This window comes from Protopterus annectens, chromosome 2.part0 (genome assembly GCF_019279795.1).
Source record: "Protopterus annectens isolate FY-2018-M chromosome 2.part0, PAN1.0, whole genome shotgun sequence".
In the NCBI taxonomy this organism is placed as follows: Eukaryota; Metazoa; Chordata; order Ceratodontiformes; family Protopteridae; genus Protopterus; species Protopterus annectens.
Genome location: NC_056728.1, coordinates 1,107,122,974 through 1,107,141,417, shown reverse-complemented (window position 1 = coordinate 1,107,141,417; position 18,444 = coordinate 1,107,122,974). Strand labels below are relative to the sequence as shown.

Below are 18,444 nucleotides of genomic sequence, written 5' to 3'. Positions count from 1 at the left end.
TTTTTTCATGCTTATTTTGAGTTCTGAACATGTGGAAGGCATTGTAGCCTTGCACATTTGGGATGCTATCCATAGCCTTGAACCATGTCTCAGTGACTGCACAGATATCAGCATCTTCCAAGGTGAGGAGTGCTTCCAGGGAGTGCAGTTTCATGTTTAGACTCCTAGCATTAAGCAGGAGAACCTTGTATTTGTCTCAAGTGGATTTTGTTACATCAGAAATTTTGTTGCTTTGACATTGCCTAAAAAAGGCATTGTGGGGGAGGCAAGCGCCTTTGCCAGTATCAGAAAGCCTAGATGAGACAGGTGCAGACTGTCTCTGGCAAAGCAGTGTAGCCTATCATCCATGTCTTCCCAGCCTGTCAAATACTGGAACCCCCTGGAGTGACACCACAAGCTAAGCCAATTGTTGAAGTCAGTCATTTTTTGTTTATATAGCTGAATCTTCCTGGGTGAAGGTAGAATGCTGCTTATGGCTATGATCATACCTGCCTGCCTGGGATACATAGTCTGAGAGTTCAGTTGTGTCTCTCTTCATATAGTCCAGAGAGATATGTCTCCAGTCATTCACCCTAACATGGACTATGACAGAGTCATAACAGCACTTGTTATTGAGTGACTTGAGTGCATGTGTGATTTGATGGATCCTGGCACCTGACATAATGCCCCATTTGGTATGTACCTCACCAAACACCTGCACCAACTGGAAAGGCCACAGAAATACCTCACAAAGAGAATCCATGGCCTCCAACACCCGTCCTACGTGGACAGGCTCAAATCACTACCACTCTACTCAGTATTATACAGATTGCTCAAAGGTGATCTGTGTCTCGCCAACAAGACAATATCAGACCCTGCCCTACTTGAGATGCTCCATATCCATAAGTCTAACTCCTTACACATTACCCACTTGAAAGGTCAAAATCTAATACATGACATCAACAAAACCTGGTGGAGACACAGGTTTGTCTCCCAGAAGCTGCCCCATCTCTGGAATAGACCTCCCATGCATGTCAAACAGAGTACCCCGCTGACCCTCTTCAAGCAGAACTTGATGAGTGGATGGAAAACCATAAATTTGCCCCAGGGTTCCACATGTGTCCCACATTGACAGGGGTGACAGGTGTTGACTGAGGTTTCTTTTTTGGGTATAAACTCTTGGTTAGGCTTGTAAGGGCCTCAGGGCCATTAGCCTAGTAACCTCCTATGATCCTATGAAAAGGGGCTTTCTTCCCAGTCAGACTTTCCCTGTAAACAAATGCAAATAAATAATACATTAGGTAATATCCTTTGATCTAGAGTAACATCTTCATACAGGATCAGGCTTCAAGCATTACAGATGTGTGCACAAGAGAGTAAGGTTACCAGTCTATCTTTACTAAAGACAGTCCCTATATGGGCAGTTGTGTGATGTGAAAAAAAACATGAAAAATTACAGATGCCCTGAAATTTTGCGACAAAAATATTTCCTATGTGTTTTCTTATAGTTGCATAAATTGACTATTATGTAGCTGGAATACATAAAAATTACATGAAACAACAAAAACTCTTGAATTCCAGAAGATCAAGCTTTTATTTTGACAAAAAAGTGAAGTTCAGTCCTTTGCACTGGCTGGCAGTGTAGTCTGTCCTACAAAATCTCACATTTCCTTACAGAAGGTCCCAGACATAGCAAAAGATGGCATCCCTACAGGAAAGTTGCTTTCTGTTTTTCAAACTCCAGGAAGTTCCCACAGAAGAAAATGTAAAAAATCTTAATATAAATGTCTAAATATTGCATATTTACTAAAAAGGAAAACAATGCCAAAAATAAAGTATTGCCTCAGTTCAGTGCAGCTTTAGTACAGATATAGTTAATTTCTACTGAATTTCCCTTCTGAAAGAAGTTATTTTTTTGGCTTATTATTGACTTTTCACACACCTATCACATGTAGTTTATATGAAATATCCAAAATTCATACATCTGTGATATCTCTTTAAATAACAAATGTGGTAATAATCTAGTTAATTGTGATAACGTAAATGAATGCAAAATTCTTAATTTTTTGAAGTCTTAAGAATAGGATGCCACTGTGCTGTGATAATTTTTGTTTGGTTGTATGTTCTAATGGATGGCAATTCTCCACAAAACATGTTTTTTGCTTAGTGGCATGAGTCAGTTTAATAATATGTTAACCGGTCCAAAGGAAAGAACCGCATATGGTAGTGGTGGTGTTTGATATACACAAAGTTTCTACCCGGCAAGCCAGTGTAGTGTCATGGCCAATATGGATGATGATAACAACCACTTAATACTCTGCGTTAGACTGGCTGTATCAAACTATTAAAATGCACTTTCATAGTAAAATATTATGTAACAAGATGTACATTAAATGCAGAAATGAGCAAGCAAGTTTGCAAGCAGGAAAATGAATACTGTGGTTCCAGATGTAAGTTATACCAGCTTTAACAGCCATCATTGTGGTACATGCCAAAACTGCTGCTAGACCACTATATATATATATATATATATATATATATATATATATATATAGAGAGAGAGAGAGAGACACACACACACACACACACACACACACATATATATATATATATATATATATATATATATATATATATATATATATATATATATATATCCCCATGCTGTGCTGTAACCATCCCCTTATAAGTACATTAATTCCCATCATTCCTAGGAGGCCTAAAACAGCAGTAGAGTTCAGTACAGTAAAAAGACAAGGATCAAAGCCAGTATCCAACATGAACTAGCTGATTTTTCTTATACTCCTAATAATACCACATTCAATGGCTAGAAAGAATGGTGCAGTTTGTTTAACTGCATCCAGTGACCCACTGCCAGTGTGCATTCCCGCACATCCACAATTAGCAGCTAGCATGCTTTTACATGTCTTAGTGAACTTGTCTTCCCAGAGTTCCAACCTGCAAAAGCTGCGATATCACACCTTTCTCTAGATGAACTATGTGTAGTGAGACTTAACCAAAACTGTCCCCAGGGAAATATCCCCTGGGGTATCAACTACTCACTCCCATCCCTCCCCATTTGATACCACCAATGGCTGCTCTGCTCTTCAGACCTCTGCCATCTGAATGTTATACAAGGTCAGGTATGTATTACCCAGAGCCAGCTATTCCTAACATGCTTATTCAGTTTAGGAACGTAAGACTGACTTTCTCCAAAACAAACTGTGTGCATGCACTTGTGTGTGTGTGTGTGTGTGTGTGTGTGTGTGTGTGTGTGTGTGTGTGTGTGTGTGTGTGTGTGTGTGTGTGTGTGTGTGTGTGTGTCAGCGTGTGTCTGTGTGTGTGCGCACTCACGTGTGTGTGTGTGTGTGTGTGTGTGTGCATGCTTTTGTGCCTGTGCATGCCTGTGCTGGCATGCATGTCTAAGAGAGCACATCTGCATGTGTGTGTCTATGGAGGTATGTATACGTCAGAGGTTGTCTCCAATGTTAAACTGTCTCACTGCTGAGGATTCTTTATATTGCATTGTGTAGAACTGCACATATGTTTCTCAAATGCCTACTGTGGCTATCCTTAGCAATCTCTGTGTTGCTGCCATGCTTCTGCTGCTTCTCATCTAACAACCACTGACTACATTCTTATTGAATCTCTAGGTGAAGTGTTCCTACAGATTAAGGCACCCCTTGAGGAAGTGTACAAAGTGTACTGTCGCCACCATGATGATGCCATCAGTCTGCTTGAGTCATATGAAAAAGATGACAACATTAAAGTGCATTTACGAACATGCATGCAACAATTAAAGTAAGGCATTAATTCAGATCTTCATTGTTGTCTACATCTATGTTTTTGTAAGGTATTGAAGGCTTTAAGTCATTATTTTGCTCTTCTTTTTTTTTCATTTAAATAGTATTTATTATCATTTTCCAAAATATAACAAACACTTATTTACATCTATTCAACTTCTCTTCAGTGACATTCGTAATTTACTTATAGATTCATAGACTGTTACTAGGATAACAACTTGGGGGCCATTTTAAGCCTAACCAAGTTTTTTTTTCTGAAAGAATAATGATGTCCTGTATCCAAATAGGACATTGAGGGCCAGGCATCTGTAAGCTACTTCTGTCCATAAGGGAAATGGGTGCCAGGCCTAGTGTAAATTTTCTATTCACCATCCACTGGTCTAGGTTGAGCTTAAACTGGTTAATAGACAAACTCAGTTTCACATGGATGGGAAGCCTATTGCATAGGATGGGCAGTCTATGGGACACATATCTGTCTTTCCAGCATGTTCTGTTTAAGTCACAGACAAAATTCACATCCCTGGACCTTGTATTTCTGGTACTCTTTGACTTATGAATATGTAGGAGGTTTCATAAGTGTGGGGTTTACAGATGCCTTATGTGACGATTTGAGGTATTGCTAGCTATACCAGAAGAAGTAGGGGTAACATATGCCAGCATAAGCTAGCTGAAGTTTTGTAAAGAATTGTATGTCATTTGTATATTGAACTGATTTGTACAGGTACTTGTGTTGAAAATGTATTTGTAAAGTTGCTTGTGTTAAAAAATGTACCAACAGTGGGTCCTGATGGACAGAAAAATAAGTATACCTGTATGTCAGACTATATGGTAACTACTGAAATGAATACATTGTAACAGACTATACTGGGAGAGAAGAGGTTAATCTCAGTCCAGCTAACTTTGAAAAATAGTTTGAAATTAAATTACTTGGTATAAGCCATAAATATTGTATCTCACAGGTCTCAGTGAATCCAGAGACAAAATGTCTGTACTAGGAAGCCTTCTGTATTTTCCTTGGTGGTGAACTAATTGCTACTCTGGAAGGGTGGAAGTTTGAAATTGTTCTATGACTTCCAGAAGCTGATACAGATCTTAGCAAAGCTCTATGTGTGTATATTATTGATGCATATGTGCTAGATTCTAGTTTAGTTGCTAGGAAAGTGGGTAGTATGGGAACCAGAGTCATATAACCAGATGTATGTGATTTAATTCTGTAATCCAGGACTAAAATGATGTTTTAATACCAGATGAGACAGAAGTCTCAGAGAACTCTGTTTTTGAAATCTGACAAATAAGGAAGACCACATACCTACTTCCATCTTATCTTGCTTTAGTAAATAGCCAGGGAATAGTAAGTTCTTTAGAGCAGTCAGGAAAATATAGTGAGATTGGTTAAGTACTGTTTTTCTGTATCTGTGTGAATCTATTAATCCATGCTATTTTTAATATTTCCTGTGACTGAAATATTTAGTATTTTCATGTTCTTTTATTATTTATTAGTAAATATATTTAAACTTTTCATTGTGGCTGGTCCTTTAGAGAATATTTTAACCTTTGAGAGTATTTATATTTATTTGGCGACACTGTGGCCACTCCTGAAAGCCTTGCTATTTGGTCAACCCTACCATTTGTATTAGTATTAATTTCACTCAGTATAATTGGGTACCTTTGTAAGAGCCTTAGAGTAGTTAGCTTTGGAGTGTCTGGTGGCACTAACTACCTTATAGTTTGGGCAGATAGGCATAGCTAGTAAATCTGTGCCAGCCTTTCCCAGGTGTGTGTGTATGTGTGTGTGAAAATCAAATCTCAAAGAGTGTGTGTGTGTGTGTGTGTGTGTGTGTGTGTGTGTGCCAGCTACTTGGAGCAGGGACACAGAGCACTGGTTTCACAGAGAGAGTGGTGAAGAACTTGGCTTGGACACTCAGCTGAGGACTCAACTCTACAGCTGTGCCAGTGGGGAGTCTTACTGGGGGCCTGGAGAGAGAGAGAGACCCAGCCCCAGAGCTGAGTGTGTTTCTTGTGTGCTCTTAAGGGAAATTGTGCTTGGTGCAGAGAGCTGCATCTGAAAATATTGTGTATATATATATTTATGTTCCAAGTGAATGCCCCTCTCCAGTGTCAGTGGTGAGGATTCAGGCTTCTTGATTACTAGCCCAGAGGGGGGCATCATACCTTATAAGCCAGGTACAGATTGCCCCTCAGCAATCTATAGGAGACTGAGTAGAGGGGAAAGGGATTTAAGGTGCTCTGCATAAGGTAGGTTTGCTACACCTTGTATTCTTTTTGTATGGGACCTCTGCAGCAACTACAGTGACTTCAGAGGTTCCTTACAAAAAGAATACAAGGCGTAACAAAGCTGATGAAAGCTTGTATTTCTGTCCATTCATCTTTCATACATACATGTTTCTTCTCATTAACTTCATCATGTTACTATCAAAGTTACTTTGTGTATATGTTGTGTTGTTTTACACCATTTGGCTATACTGGATTTAAAAATGTATAAAAGAATCAAATTGTTTATCTCCAGCTATTACTACAGTCCCATGCGGTGGTGGTGCTTTGGTAGCATTGACGCCTCATAGTAAGACGTTGTTCTGTTCGATTCTCAGCTAGAGCATCTTCTGTGTGGAGACGTGCGTGAATGGGCGTACCTTCGTTGAAGGTTGTGCGTCAGGGCTGGCAACTTGGCACGTAAAAATCTACTGCCAATCATTAGCAGACCAGAGTTCTGCTGTGGCGACCCCTAACCGGGAAAAGCCGAAAGACGCAACAACAACTACAGTCCCATTTGTTACATCAAATGACAAATATGTAAACATTCAATCAATTTTTGATTTTTTCCTGAAATATCATATCCCAGGTGTTGCATGCCATCACCAAAATATACTCTACTTTAATAGAATCAAAAATGTGTGCACTGTCATTCTTCGAAGAACTACATCTCCAGCGTTTTGCATTTATACTCCATTTTTCATTAAATGTTCTTAAAGGGGTTAAACACACCTGTGTAATAGTCGTTTACATTGAATAGAAGGTATGTTAATTTTTGTGGAGAATATCTATCATACTTTTCTGCAGTCTGTAATTGTCACACTAATATTTTTATTATGTTTCTTTTATAAACTCATTTATATCTAACACCAATAGCTTTTCCTGCCAATATGTCAGCATAAATTATTGCACATCTACTTTTTCAACATTTCTCAATTTCTCCCAAGGTGCATCTTTCAATTTACTCTTAAGTTTCAACTCTAACTTTATATTTCTTCTTTTCCTTCAAGTGTCTTTCCAGTCTTATATTTGCGTGATCCAAATTGTCCCTGTTTTTTTTACCAACCTGGGCTTATACATTGCATTTATGAATAGGGGCATATTTTTTGCTTACTTTAATTCATCAAACCAAGTTAAAGGCAACTATTTATGTTGGGTTGCATGACATCCTCCATTCCTCTATTGTTTTAATTTTTTCCACAAATATTCTAGTCTTTTTTCTTTTTTTAATTTCTCCATCATTATCCAAACAAAACAGTGAAAACTGAAACTAACTTACAAGTAAAAACAAATAAAAGTCAGTGAATAAAACCTAACCAGTTTATTAAAAATGTACATTATCAGTAAGCGCTTTCATCTCTAAAGTGAGATTTCTTCAGACTGAATGACTAATTAGTTTTGTTCTGAGGGTCATGTTATTTAAGATTAGAATCTAAAAAAGTCTCACTTTAAAGAGAAAAGCACTTACTGATAATGTAATTTTTTAATAAACTGATTTGGTTTTATTCACTGACTTTTGGTTGTTTTTAATTTCTCCATCATTAACGTGTGGAATGGTAAATGCTTTATCAGATGAAAATAAATGATGAAATCATAACCTTAGGTCATAAATACTCTTTGCTAGACCACTGATTTCAAACTTTTGTTTTTGCAAAAGGGTCTGTGATTTTATCTTTAATTTTCTGAATGTTTTTTCTAAATTATATCTTAAGCTGAATAAGATTTCTCTTGATCTTGCACAGCTATTCAAAACCTCATCATTTCCCTAGTCTAGCAACTACTGACTATTCTTTTTTTATTTAATGCTGAACTCCCTCTAAAATATTGGAAGGTCAGAATACAGCAACAAATAATGTAAAGTGGGGCCTACCTTTCTCTTCTTGAAAAGCTATATGTTGATGTTCTTCATGTTTCACTGTTGCAGTCATCACCTATCCCTGCTGTGGTAGCCCTCGCCGGCCCGAATACCAGAGTCAATGTTTTTCTGTGTCTGCTGCAGTAGCCTGTAGACTGACGTCAGGTTGTCAGTGCTATAAAGCAAGGCAGCTGAAGCCATTACATCAGTCTTTCTTGCTGTGGAGCCAGTAGCAAAAGCAGTTCGCAAGTGTGCCGGTCTGTCGCTACCAGAGCTCGGATCACCGCTGAAAACGTCTAAAGCTAAGTACCCCATTGGGGGTCTCTTTTTCTTGCACTAACTGATGTCCAGAAAAGTTAACAATTGTCTTGCCTGTGGAAAGCAGATTCCACACCGAGACTTCCATTCATACTGCATCACTTGTTTAGGCCCAGAACACAACGTCACCTGTTGCCGGTTCTGTGCCCTCTTTAACGCAAGAATCATTCATTGTAGAGCTCATTTTGTGAACAGGTATTTTCGTCCTCCATCTTCACAAATATCGTCTGTCAGCCAACAATCCATAGAGCCTCTGAAAAAACGTAGGGATAAAGATAGATACAGACCACACAAGGCTAAGCCTTCCGACGACTCTTCCGCTAAGCAGGTCATTAGTTCTCCGGAATTCAGTGAGGTGCTTTCACAGCCTCTGATGCCCGATGCAATAGCTATGCAGGCCTCTACTGAGACCCTTTTGGAGTCCAGTATGCTGCAGAAATCATCTTAATCTTCAGAGCCCTTGGTTGTCTCTGCCTTGGTTGGGTCTGGAGCCGCGACGCAGGCACCAGCTTCCGAGGAGGTCTCTCGCACTACCGATTCTAGTCAGAAACTGATGTCTTCACACCTGACTATCCTTTCCCTCAGACTGATGAATACCCTTAGGCCTAGAAGCCAGACCACCCCTAGAAAATCTACCTCTAGCCACCATCTTACTCCCGCCCATCCACCCCAGGCCCAAATGCTTAAGATGGCAAATTATCTTATTTCCCTTAGCAGGGGCAGTCAAGCCACAACTTCTAAAAGGAAAAGACACCCTTCTCCTGAACTACTGACAGAGCAAGCTTCTGAGGAATCTGATTATTCAGATTTTGAAGAGGAACAGCAACCTCTGACTGCTTATGAGGATTCAGATGCAGAGGAATCCATTCCTTCTGCCTCCCCACCAGAAGAACTATCCTTTGGGGAAACCCTCCACACCCTCAGGGAACATTTCCAATTGGAATCTCAGGACTTCCCTCAGTCTAAGAAAAGGCTAAGAGAATTTCTAGACCTACCCCAGCACAGACCCCTGACCATCCCCCCTATTTTAGAAGTGGTGGATGATGTTTTCCATGAATCCAGTTTAGCCCCTGACACCCTCCCACCTGCTCCCAGTAAACCAGACAGATATTACAGAGTACCGGACTTTCACAAATACCTGTACAGAAATCCTTCTGCAGACCTGAAGGTCAATACACAGGGATCTAAAGGAGCCAGGGCTATTTCTGCAAAGAATCCTACACCTTTTAATAAGGATGCCAGAGTTCTGGACAGATGTGGTAATAAAGTTTACACCTCTGCAACCTTAGCTATCAGAGCTCTCAGCTGTCAGTTCCATATGTTAAAACATCAACAGCACACTTTGGAACTATTAAAGCAAAAGATCTCTACCATTCCTGACTGTGCCAATTCTAAGGAGTTAGCAGATTTACTGCACTCCACTTGTCAAGTGGCAAAGCACTCTTTACACTGTGAATATGATGCCCTAGAAGCCTGTAGCAGGGCAGCAGTGTCAGGATCTGTCATTGGGAGACATGCATGGTTGAAGAAACAACCTCTACCTGATCATGTCAAGTCTAAATTAATTGATGCACCCTTGGATAGAGACTGCTTGTTTGGGGAAAAAGCAGAAGAGGTGCTTAAAAAGATGGAAGACAAAGCAAAATCTATGCAAACAGTAAAATATTTCCTTCAGTTCAACCTCCTAGATTCATCAGGGATTTTCCCTCTAAGCACTGGTCCTTTCCTGCCCCTAGCAGACAGGGGCAAGCTAAGCCCTGCAGGGACAGGCTACCCAGGTCCCTATCCCAGGGACAACAAAGTCCCAAACACTGGACCACTTCTGCCTCTAAGGCAGGGAATTCTAAGCCATCCCCCTATGGAAAAAACTCTCAATGACTCCCACACCACCCTCTGCCCTCCTTTTTCCCATCAAAAGCTTGGAGGAAGGCTGTCCTTCTGCAAAGAAAACTGGCTGTCTGTAACAAAGGACTAATGGGTCTTAAAGATAATTTTTCAGGGATACAAATTTGCTTTCAACAAACTCCTTATTCCCACAGGGTACCCAGACTTACCTCCAAACCAGTGGGCAGAGGCATTAAAACAAGTCCAAACTCTCATATACCAGGGACAGTAGAACCTGTTCCCACAGATCAAACAGGCAAAGGCTTTTATTCCAGGCTATTCCTTGTTCCCAGAAAGGAGGGCACTTGGCACCCCATCCTGGATCTGTCCATCCTGAACACCTCCCTGGCGGTCCCCAAATTCAAAATGCTAACCTTGCAGCAGCTACTACTTATGCTGATAAAAAATGCCTGGTTAGTGACCCTGGACCTAAAAGATGCCTACCTCTACATCCCTATAAGGGAGTCCTGCAGGAAATTCCTGCATTTCAAAGCAGGCTCATAGCACTTTCAGTTCTCTGCTGTTCCCTTTGGCTTATCTACTGCTCCCAGGGTTTTCACCAAATGTTTGGCCCCGGCCATAGCATTTTGCAGACAGAGAAATATGCAGATTTACCCTTCCCTGGACGACTGCCTCATTCAGGCAGAGTGCAATGAAAACCTGCTCCAGGACTTCCACTTTGTCAACACCCTTCTAACTTCCTTGGGGTTCACCATCAATGAGAATAAATCAAAGCAAACACCCTCCAGGAGGATCATTTTCGGTATACATTATCGGTAAACTTCTTTACTTTTCCTTATACCTCCATGCTAAATATTTGGTGTCCTTTTCTCTGTGTGTCCACTCATAACCTACTTCAAGTAATTATTTCTGTCTCAGTTAGTGCCATATTATGTTTGATCTATGTTATTATTTGCTCTTTTTTGTAATTTATTTGCAGTAAAATATAGAAACAAAATTCCATAGAATTTACCAGACCATTTCCACATCTTTTTTTACCCATTGTTAATTTTTACAGTTTTTGGACTTTCAAGCAGCTCAAAGCCATGTTAACTGCAGAATGAATTTCCTGCTTAAAGTACACAGAAATGCAAACACACACACACACACACACATATTTATATATATATATATATATATATATATATATATATATATATATATATATATATATATATATATATATATATATATATTTATATATATATATGGGTTCACTTTGGAATCTTGAAATACTGAAATGTCGAATTTCAGTATCTCGAGACCTAAGCGTCGAAACTGCAATTGCTAGAAACTGCAGAATATCAAACTCGGAAATGTTGAACCGGTAGTACTGATGGCGTGTTAGGTAAGTGTTATGTTTTGTAAGGGTTGTGTGGAGGGTTTGTGTGTATGTGAATGTGCTGGGGAGTTTTAGGTGTGGGTTAGAGTAGGTAGGTAAGAGTGTGGAAGTGTTGAGAGTGGTGGTGTTTGTATGTATGTGATGTGGATGTGTAGAATGTGTGGTGGTGGGTTTACTGTCTTTCGGTGTTTAGTGCGACCTCAGAGTTAGTATATATAAGCAGCAGGGGTGTGCAGGGATGCTTGCCCCCCTGCTTATAGGAAGGATAGGTGTGTGTGTTGGTTTTGTTGTGTTTGTGTGTGTTTTGTTTTGTTGTAGTGTCAGGAGGTAGGTTTGTGTTTGTTTGTGTGGTGTAGTTTTTTTAATATTCGCGATTTTGAATTTCGTGGTTTTGGGGTTTCGGGTTTGTGAGTTTTCGGCTTTATAGTCTTGAGATAGTGAAATTCCATGTTTCAGTATTTTGAGATTATATGTATGCGTGTGTGTGATGGTGTTAAATGAATGGTGTGTGATGGTGTTAAATGAATGGTGTGTGATGGTGTTAAATGAACGGTGTGTGATGGCGTTAAATGAACGGTGTGTGATGGCGTTAAATGAACGTTGTGTGATGGTGTTAAATGAACGGTGTGTGATGGTGTTAAATGAACGGTGTGTGATGGTGTTAAATGAACGGTGTGTGATGGTGTTAAATGAATGGTGTGTGATGGTGTTAAATGAATGGTGTGTGATGGTGTTAAATGAACGGTGTGTGATGGTGTTAAATGAATTGTGTGTGATGGTGTTAAATGAATGGTGTGTGATGGTGTTAAATGAATGGTGTGTGATGGTGTTAAATGAATTGTGTGTGTGATGGTGTTAAATGAATGGTGTGTGATGGTGTTAAATGAATGGTGTGTGATGGTGTTAAATGAACGCACCAAATCTCTTACATTATGCTTTTTCTTTTCTATTGAGGAAGGCAAAAATAATTAATATGGCCTTTAAAATGTAGTCTCCCACAAATACCGCATAAAACTCTACTGGTTTTCCTTTTGTAAAGACTGTACATCATCTGAATGACATTATAGTGTGCCTGACTTTTACAACCTCAGAATTCTGATTGTCATCTTAAAATATTTTGGTGACATATAAGTTAAATCTTGGCATGTGGCCGATAGCTGTAGGGATTTGAAGGGTGTTCATCCCAGGTATAGCAGATCCAGCATATACCTGGGGCTGTTACAAGGCTAACATCTGACAAGTAAGCATTTTGCCAAAGGAAGTATCTTAGCCTGCATAGCAGGTTGGGCAGGAATAGGCCAACTTAATTATCATCATTAGCAATTGCGTGCACCTTTCTCATATGTGCCATAACTTTTACATTTCCTGTTTTTTATTACCTAATCTTTTGAGCTGTGTCAAGGATATAGCTCTCCTCATCAGATGAAGTCAGCCAAGTTATTACAAAGTAAGCATTATTGACTGTGTAAAGGACATATATGCACCTCCTTACTAAAAGAGTAAAGATAAAATCTGTGTAAGGAAAATTACTCGGTGCAGTAGGTTAGTCTGCCAGTGATGCAGAGAATAACAATTTTGTTTTTTTTTTCATTCAGGCAAATAACAGAGCCCTTGTGTTAGAGGATCTGTGAGTTTATGTCATTGTGAGAAATGTAAGATACAATCTGCTTTCTAATACAGATAGCTTCATTGCTGCACATTTATTCTTATCTTTTTGTTTATGTGGTGGATACTTTACTTCCTTTTCTGTATCCATTATTTGTAATATTTTTACTTTCTGCTAGTTTCAATTATTTTCTCATTTGTGGGAAAAGGTTTTACCACATGCAGCCTTTAATAAAACATCATCCATCCTTTGCTTAATTTAGATATTTATAGTCTGCAGCTTAGTGGTGTTATGCCTAGTTTTAGTAAACTGACTACTAAAAGGTTATCCTAGTTGGCCAAATGGCTAGTATCTGTTGTGAAGGTAAGGTCTCTGCTTGGAAGTTCATTTTTCTATTAACTTTCTTCAAGCCATGTCATCTTAGCTACTCTGCAAAACAGCATTAAAAATCCTCAACAACTGAACCATAATCATTATTTTTATTACTACTGTTGTTTCTGTTTATTGGCTTATTTACTTTACGTCTGTCTTACTAATTAAAGGTGTTAAGTCCTTTTAAGGTATGTGAACTTAAAGTAAGGCCCACAAGAAAAAAAAAAGATTTTTAGGTGTGTGAACTGTGTCTTTCACTAACGCTAGAGAAATTGCTTGGAATCTGTCTTAAACTTCAATAGCTGGTTCACATGTGTGTATAACACAAATGTGCATACATGTACACACACCCACACACACACACACACACACACACACACACACACACACACACACACACACACACACACACAACCACCTTTCTTTTTGCGTGTGTCTCTCTCCTTTTCTCCCTGTTTTGTGAACTAGTACCATAAGAAAGCAAATCACAGTCCTTTGTTCACCTAATAAATAATAAAGAGTGCTTGAGATGAAACTGAAGCCAAAACGAGCTGTAGCGAAATCGTTCATTCAAATTCACACAAAGCAGCCGATGTAAGCATAAACGCCTTTACACATTAGACTTGCGTTTTTGTCTCCATAGAAGTGTAAAGGCGTTTATGCTTACATCGGCTGCTTTGTGTGAATTTGAATAAACGATTTGGATATAGCTTGTTTTGGCTTCAGTTTTATCTCAAGCACTCTTTATTATTTATTGGTACATTTTCTGAGTGCTTTTCCACATTTTGTTTCTTTTTTGTTCACCTAAGACTTGATTTAGTCTATGGATCTTTAAATGGCTGTATCAAAACCAATACACCAAAAAAGGAAAATTAGTTTCCTTTCTTTTCTGTAACATTATTAGTTCTTGTGCATTCTTCAGTTACTCAGCTTCCCATCAATCTCTGCTGTTTGATGCATTTCAGCTACCGTGCTGAACATCATCAGGTGTCAGTTCTTTTAAATATTCTGTGTCTTACTTTGTCCCCATTATTCGGTTTTGGACTGTCCCAGCTACAAAAATGGAAGCAGCAGTGCATACAAGTAGTGAGTTTAGTTAACCTATGAAACAACTTAACCATTCCTACAGAACTGATGGCAGCTTATTTGTACATTTTCAGCATACCACCAGTCATTTCATGAGCTCTTTGGGCATTTGGGCTTTAAGGTTCTCAGAAATTTGAGTAAGCTAGTTTGAAATCGTTGCTGTACCTTTCTACAACTTCAGAAGTTAATAAATATGTGACTTGTTCCATGTATCAAAACAATCGCTGTTCAGCTTTTCTTGTTCATTGGACACATTCACGCTTGCTATTGGCCAGTTTCAAACAATCTGCGGTTTTATTGTAGTGGTGCTTAGGTCTTAAGTACCTAAATAAGCAGGAGCTTATACTAGCGCTTATAATGGAACAAGAAATTGACAATGAAATGTGCGCTAAGATACTGAGTTGCTACACTGACTATAGGGTCACTGACAGGATGCAGCTTGGAAGTGGATGGCATGATGGCAAGGAGGAGACTGGACATCCTCTGTATCAAGGAGACAAGATCAAAGGGCAGTCCAGCAAAGAAGCTTGGCCCAGGATCCATAGTCTGCTACTGAAGGTGAAGACAAACTAGAAATGGTGTTGGAATTTTGGAAAGGGAAAGGCCTCTCAAGAAAGTGACGAATGTTATCAGAATTAGTGATAGACTCACAGCAAACTTGTGGCAATCAGACGCCAGTGTAAAGACTGGGCAGTAGTCATAATCTCAGCCTATGCTCCATAGCAGAGTTGTGGCAGCAAGGAAAATGTTCATTCAGACAGCAGTTGCATGATCTACTAGATAAAGCAGGGCAACAGGAATTGGTGTTAATAAGGCCTGAATGCTCATATTGGGATGGACAGACAGAACAGGACTGAGAGTTGCCTGGGTCTACATGGGAAGGGCAAAAGAAATAAAGAAGGAGAGGCAATTCTAGACTTCTGTCTGGCAAATGGCTTGATGGTGGCCAACGCATGGTTCAACAAGAGAGACAGTCACAAGATAACATAATAGAGTGGTGAACACAACTCCGGTGGACCTTCTCCTAGTAATGAAAATGGTTTGGGATAGAGTCAGATATTACAAAGTCACCCACAAGTGAAACAGTTGGTCGACAACATAAACCATTGGTGGCCACAATCAGCTGCAAGCAGTGGTCAGATGGTCAAGTGAGAATAAGCTGAAGACCTAAAAGTTGACTGGAGTGAAAGCATAAGAGTTCAAGGAAATACTTAGGTCTCTAGCACCTCATGAAGAAGAGGAACTAGGCGGATTCAAACAGCTATGGCAGGTCTCAAAACATAACGTGTGATTTCTAGAGAACACATAAGTGATAGCAGAACCAAGTATGGAAATAAGGTATATAAGAAAAGTTGGTGGTGAAATGCATGAGTCCAGGAAGTTATCAAAACAAAGAAAGAAGGAGTGCCAGAAAAACTGAGATTTAGGAAAGATGGACCAGGCTAAGAAGGAATACTGGTTGGTTAACAAAGAGGCTAAGAAAGCAGACACAGTATCAAAGAACAATGCATCACAGGAACTCTATTAGCTGCTGCAAAGAGACTCAGCAGATATCCCAAAGAAACTCTATTAGTTTGTAAGGCAAGACAGAAAGATGATGAAGCTGGACATCAGACACCATTCATAAGGGATGCCAATGACAACAAACTCACCAGTCCACAGGACATCCAAGGCAGATGAAAGAAGTTCTTCCAGCAGCTTCTGAATGAAGAAAAACCCACAGAAGCTGTACTACCCCAGACGCATTCTAGGATAAAAGAGAAAGAAGAACCCATGCTAAAATATGTAATAATATCACTAAGGAAAATTAAGTTAGTGAAAGCAGCTGGCTCAGATGATGTCACATCAGATATAATCAAGATGTTAGGTAAGTTAAGGGAGAAATGTTTCCTGAGGGTACTCATAACAGTAGAGAGAAAGGCGTAGTCCTGATGAGTGGAGAATAAGTATTCTAGTGCCAATGTACAAAAACAAAAGGATCATTCACTACCATTGGCAGTACTGAGCTACTGAGGTATCAGACTCCTGTCACACAGTATGAAAATGCAGAATGAGGTGACTGATGAATATGCAGAGCTGTAGAAAGTAATATAGGAGACCAGCAGTTCATTTTCAGATCAGGGTGTAGCACAAATGACCAGATGTTTGCAGTGAGACAAGACACAACTTCTGCAATGCATAGAGAGCCTCAAGAAACCCTATTCTGTCAGACCTATTACACTTTTGCAAGTCTAATGGTGTCATAAACACCTGCTCAAGGGACCTAAAACTTTTTTGAAATATTCACAGAGCACACAGGAGGGATAGGTCTTCCACTTGATATAAAGCAGAGTACTTTTTTACGCTGTTCAAATTTAATTTGGATGAATGAATTTGCAACTGCAAATTCAAACCTCAGGATCCATGTTCACAACTGCAAATTCATCCTGGTTTAGCACTACTGGCCCTCATGGATAAGAGGAACATGTAATTATTCCCAGCATATACTTCTTCTGCCCATTTTTGAATACTCTTGTTGCTAAATATAAGATCTAACAGCATAGAAATGCTTATTAAGATTCTCACAGATCAACAGCGTAGTAAGTACTTATGAACCTATGAACCTATGATAGACAGTAGAGAAGAAGCTGGAAAAGAGAAATAAATCCAACTGGACTTTCCTAGACTTGAAGAAAACGTATGGCACAGTCCCAAGAAAGATGATTTGGGTAGTCCTGCAGTGGTTTTAAGTGCCACCAACATTGGCAGAATTAATCCAGGCTATGTACAAGGATCCAGTGATACAAGTATGAATAGTATTTGGACTCAAGTAGAGGTCCACAGTAGATGCTTTGAGCCCTCTGTTGTTACTTCCGGGGATAGACTACATTAGTAAGCAGATTTGAGGGGACAGATCAACAAAGCTGCTGTATGTAGATGATGTGACATTACAAGCCAACTCTGAAAAGGAAATGATAGGGAGATGGAATGCAAAACTGAAGGCACATGAGATGAAGCTGAGTACAGACAAGGCAATTGTCATGTAAACAAATGGGGGGAAATCAGAAGAAGCCAAAAGGTGAGACAGAAGGAAAAATGGGTAACAGTTTCCAGTAACTGAGTATGTGATTGAGTAGGAAACAAGTCGGAATGAGGAGGTCAAAGTTAGAATCACAGGGGGCTGCATACAACTGTCAAAGACTATCAGGGGTTGTATGAGACAGAAGAATGGAAAAAAAGCTGAAAAGTAAGGTGTACAAAACAGTGGTGCAACCAGTACTTCTACATGGTACAGAAACCTCAGCAGTAAAACCAGAGGAGTTGAGAAAGCTAGCAGAGATGGAGATGATGTGCCTGAGCTGAGTGGTAGGATGCATCCTGTGCTACAGACAAAGAAATGATTACATCAGGGCAAAAGCCAAATTAGGTCCATTTGCAGAAAAAGTCAAAAAGAACAGATCGTGGTGTTTTAGGCACATGTACAGGAAGCAGAAGATTGTTTGCTGAAGAAAATTTGGGAGAGACAGGAAGAAGACAAAAGAAAATGACAATCTCCAGCAAAAACAGGTATGAATTGTGTCACAGCGGACCTTTGACAGTCAGTCCTGACTATCAAAGAAGGTAGGAGAGTGGCACTGAATTGATAAAAGTGTCAAAAGCCGACACAACATTACAACCCAATGTAGAAAATTGGTTAAAAGGGCATTGATGATGATGATGACGCTGTGGAGTATGATTCTCATGCCTGCTTTGTTGTTTCTCTTTTTCCATTATTTCTATTTACACTGCTTGCTTTTCTTCTGCCCCGCACTCACCTGCACTTCTGCTAAAACATCTCCCTTTCCCTTTTATCACACCTTACTGATTACCTTTGTCTTTCTTTCCTTTTAAAATTCTGGCTTATTTCTCTCTATTCCTATACTGTGATACTGTTCTGTACCCCGGACTC

The 18,444-nt window shown here is 39.5% G+C and overlaps 1 protein-coding gene across 1 annotated transcript in view; it reads left to right on the top strand.

Annotated features, from left to right (window-relative positions):
• Positions 1 to 18,444, top strand: part of ARHGEF38 (Rho guanine nucleotide exchange factor 38) — a 627,494-nt gene that overhangs the window by 244,048 nt on the left and 365,002 nt on the right. The window contains exon 4 of the mRNA XM_044061308.1: positions 3,633 to 3,780. Coding sequence (XP_043917243.1) covers positions 3,633 to 3,780 — 148 coding nt within the window. The remainder of the gene's footprint in view (positions 1 to 3,632; positions 3,781 to 18,444) is intronic.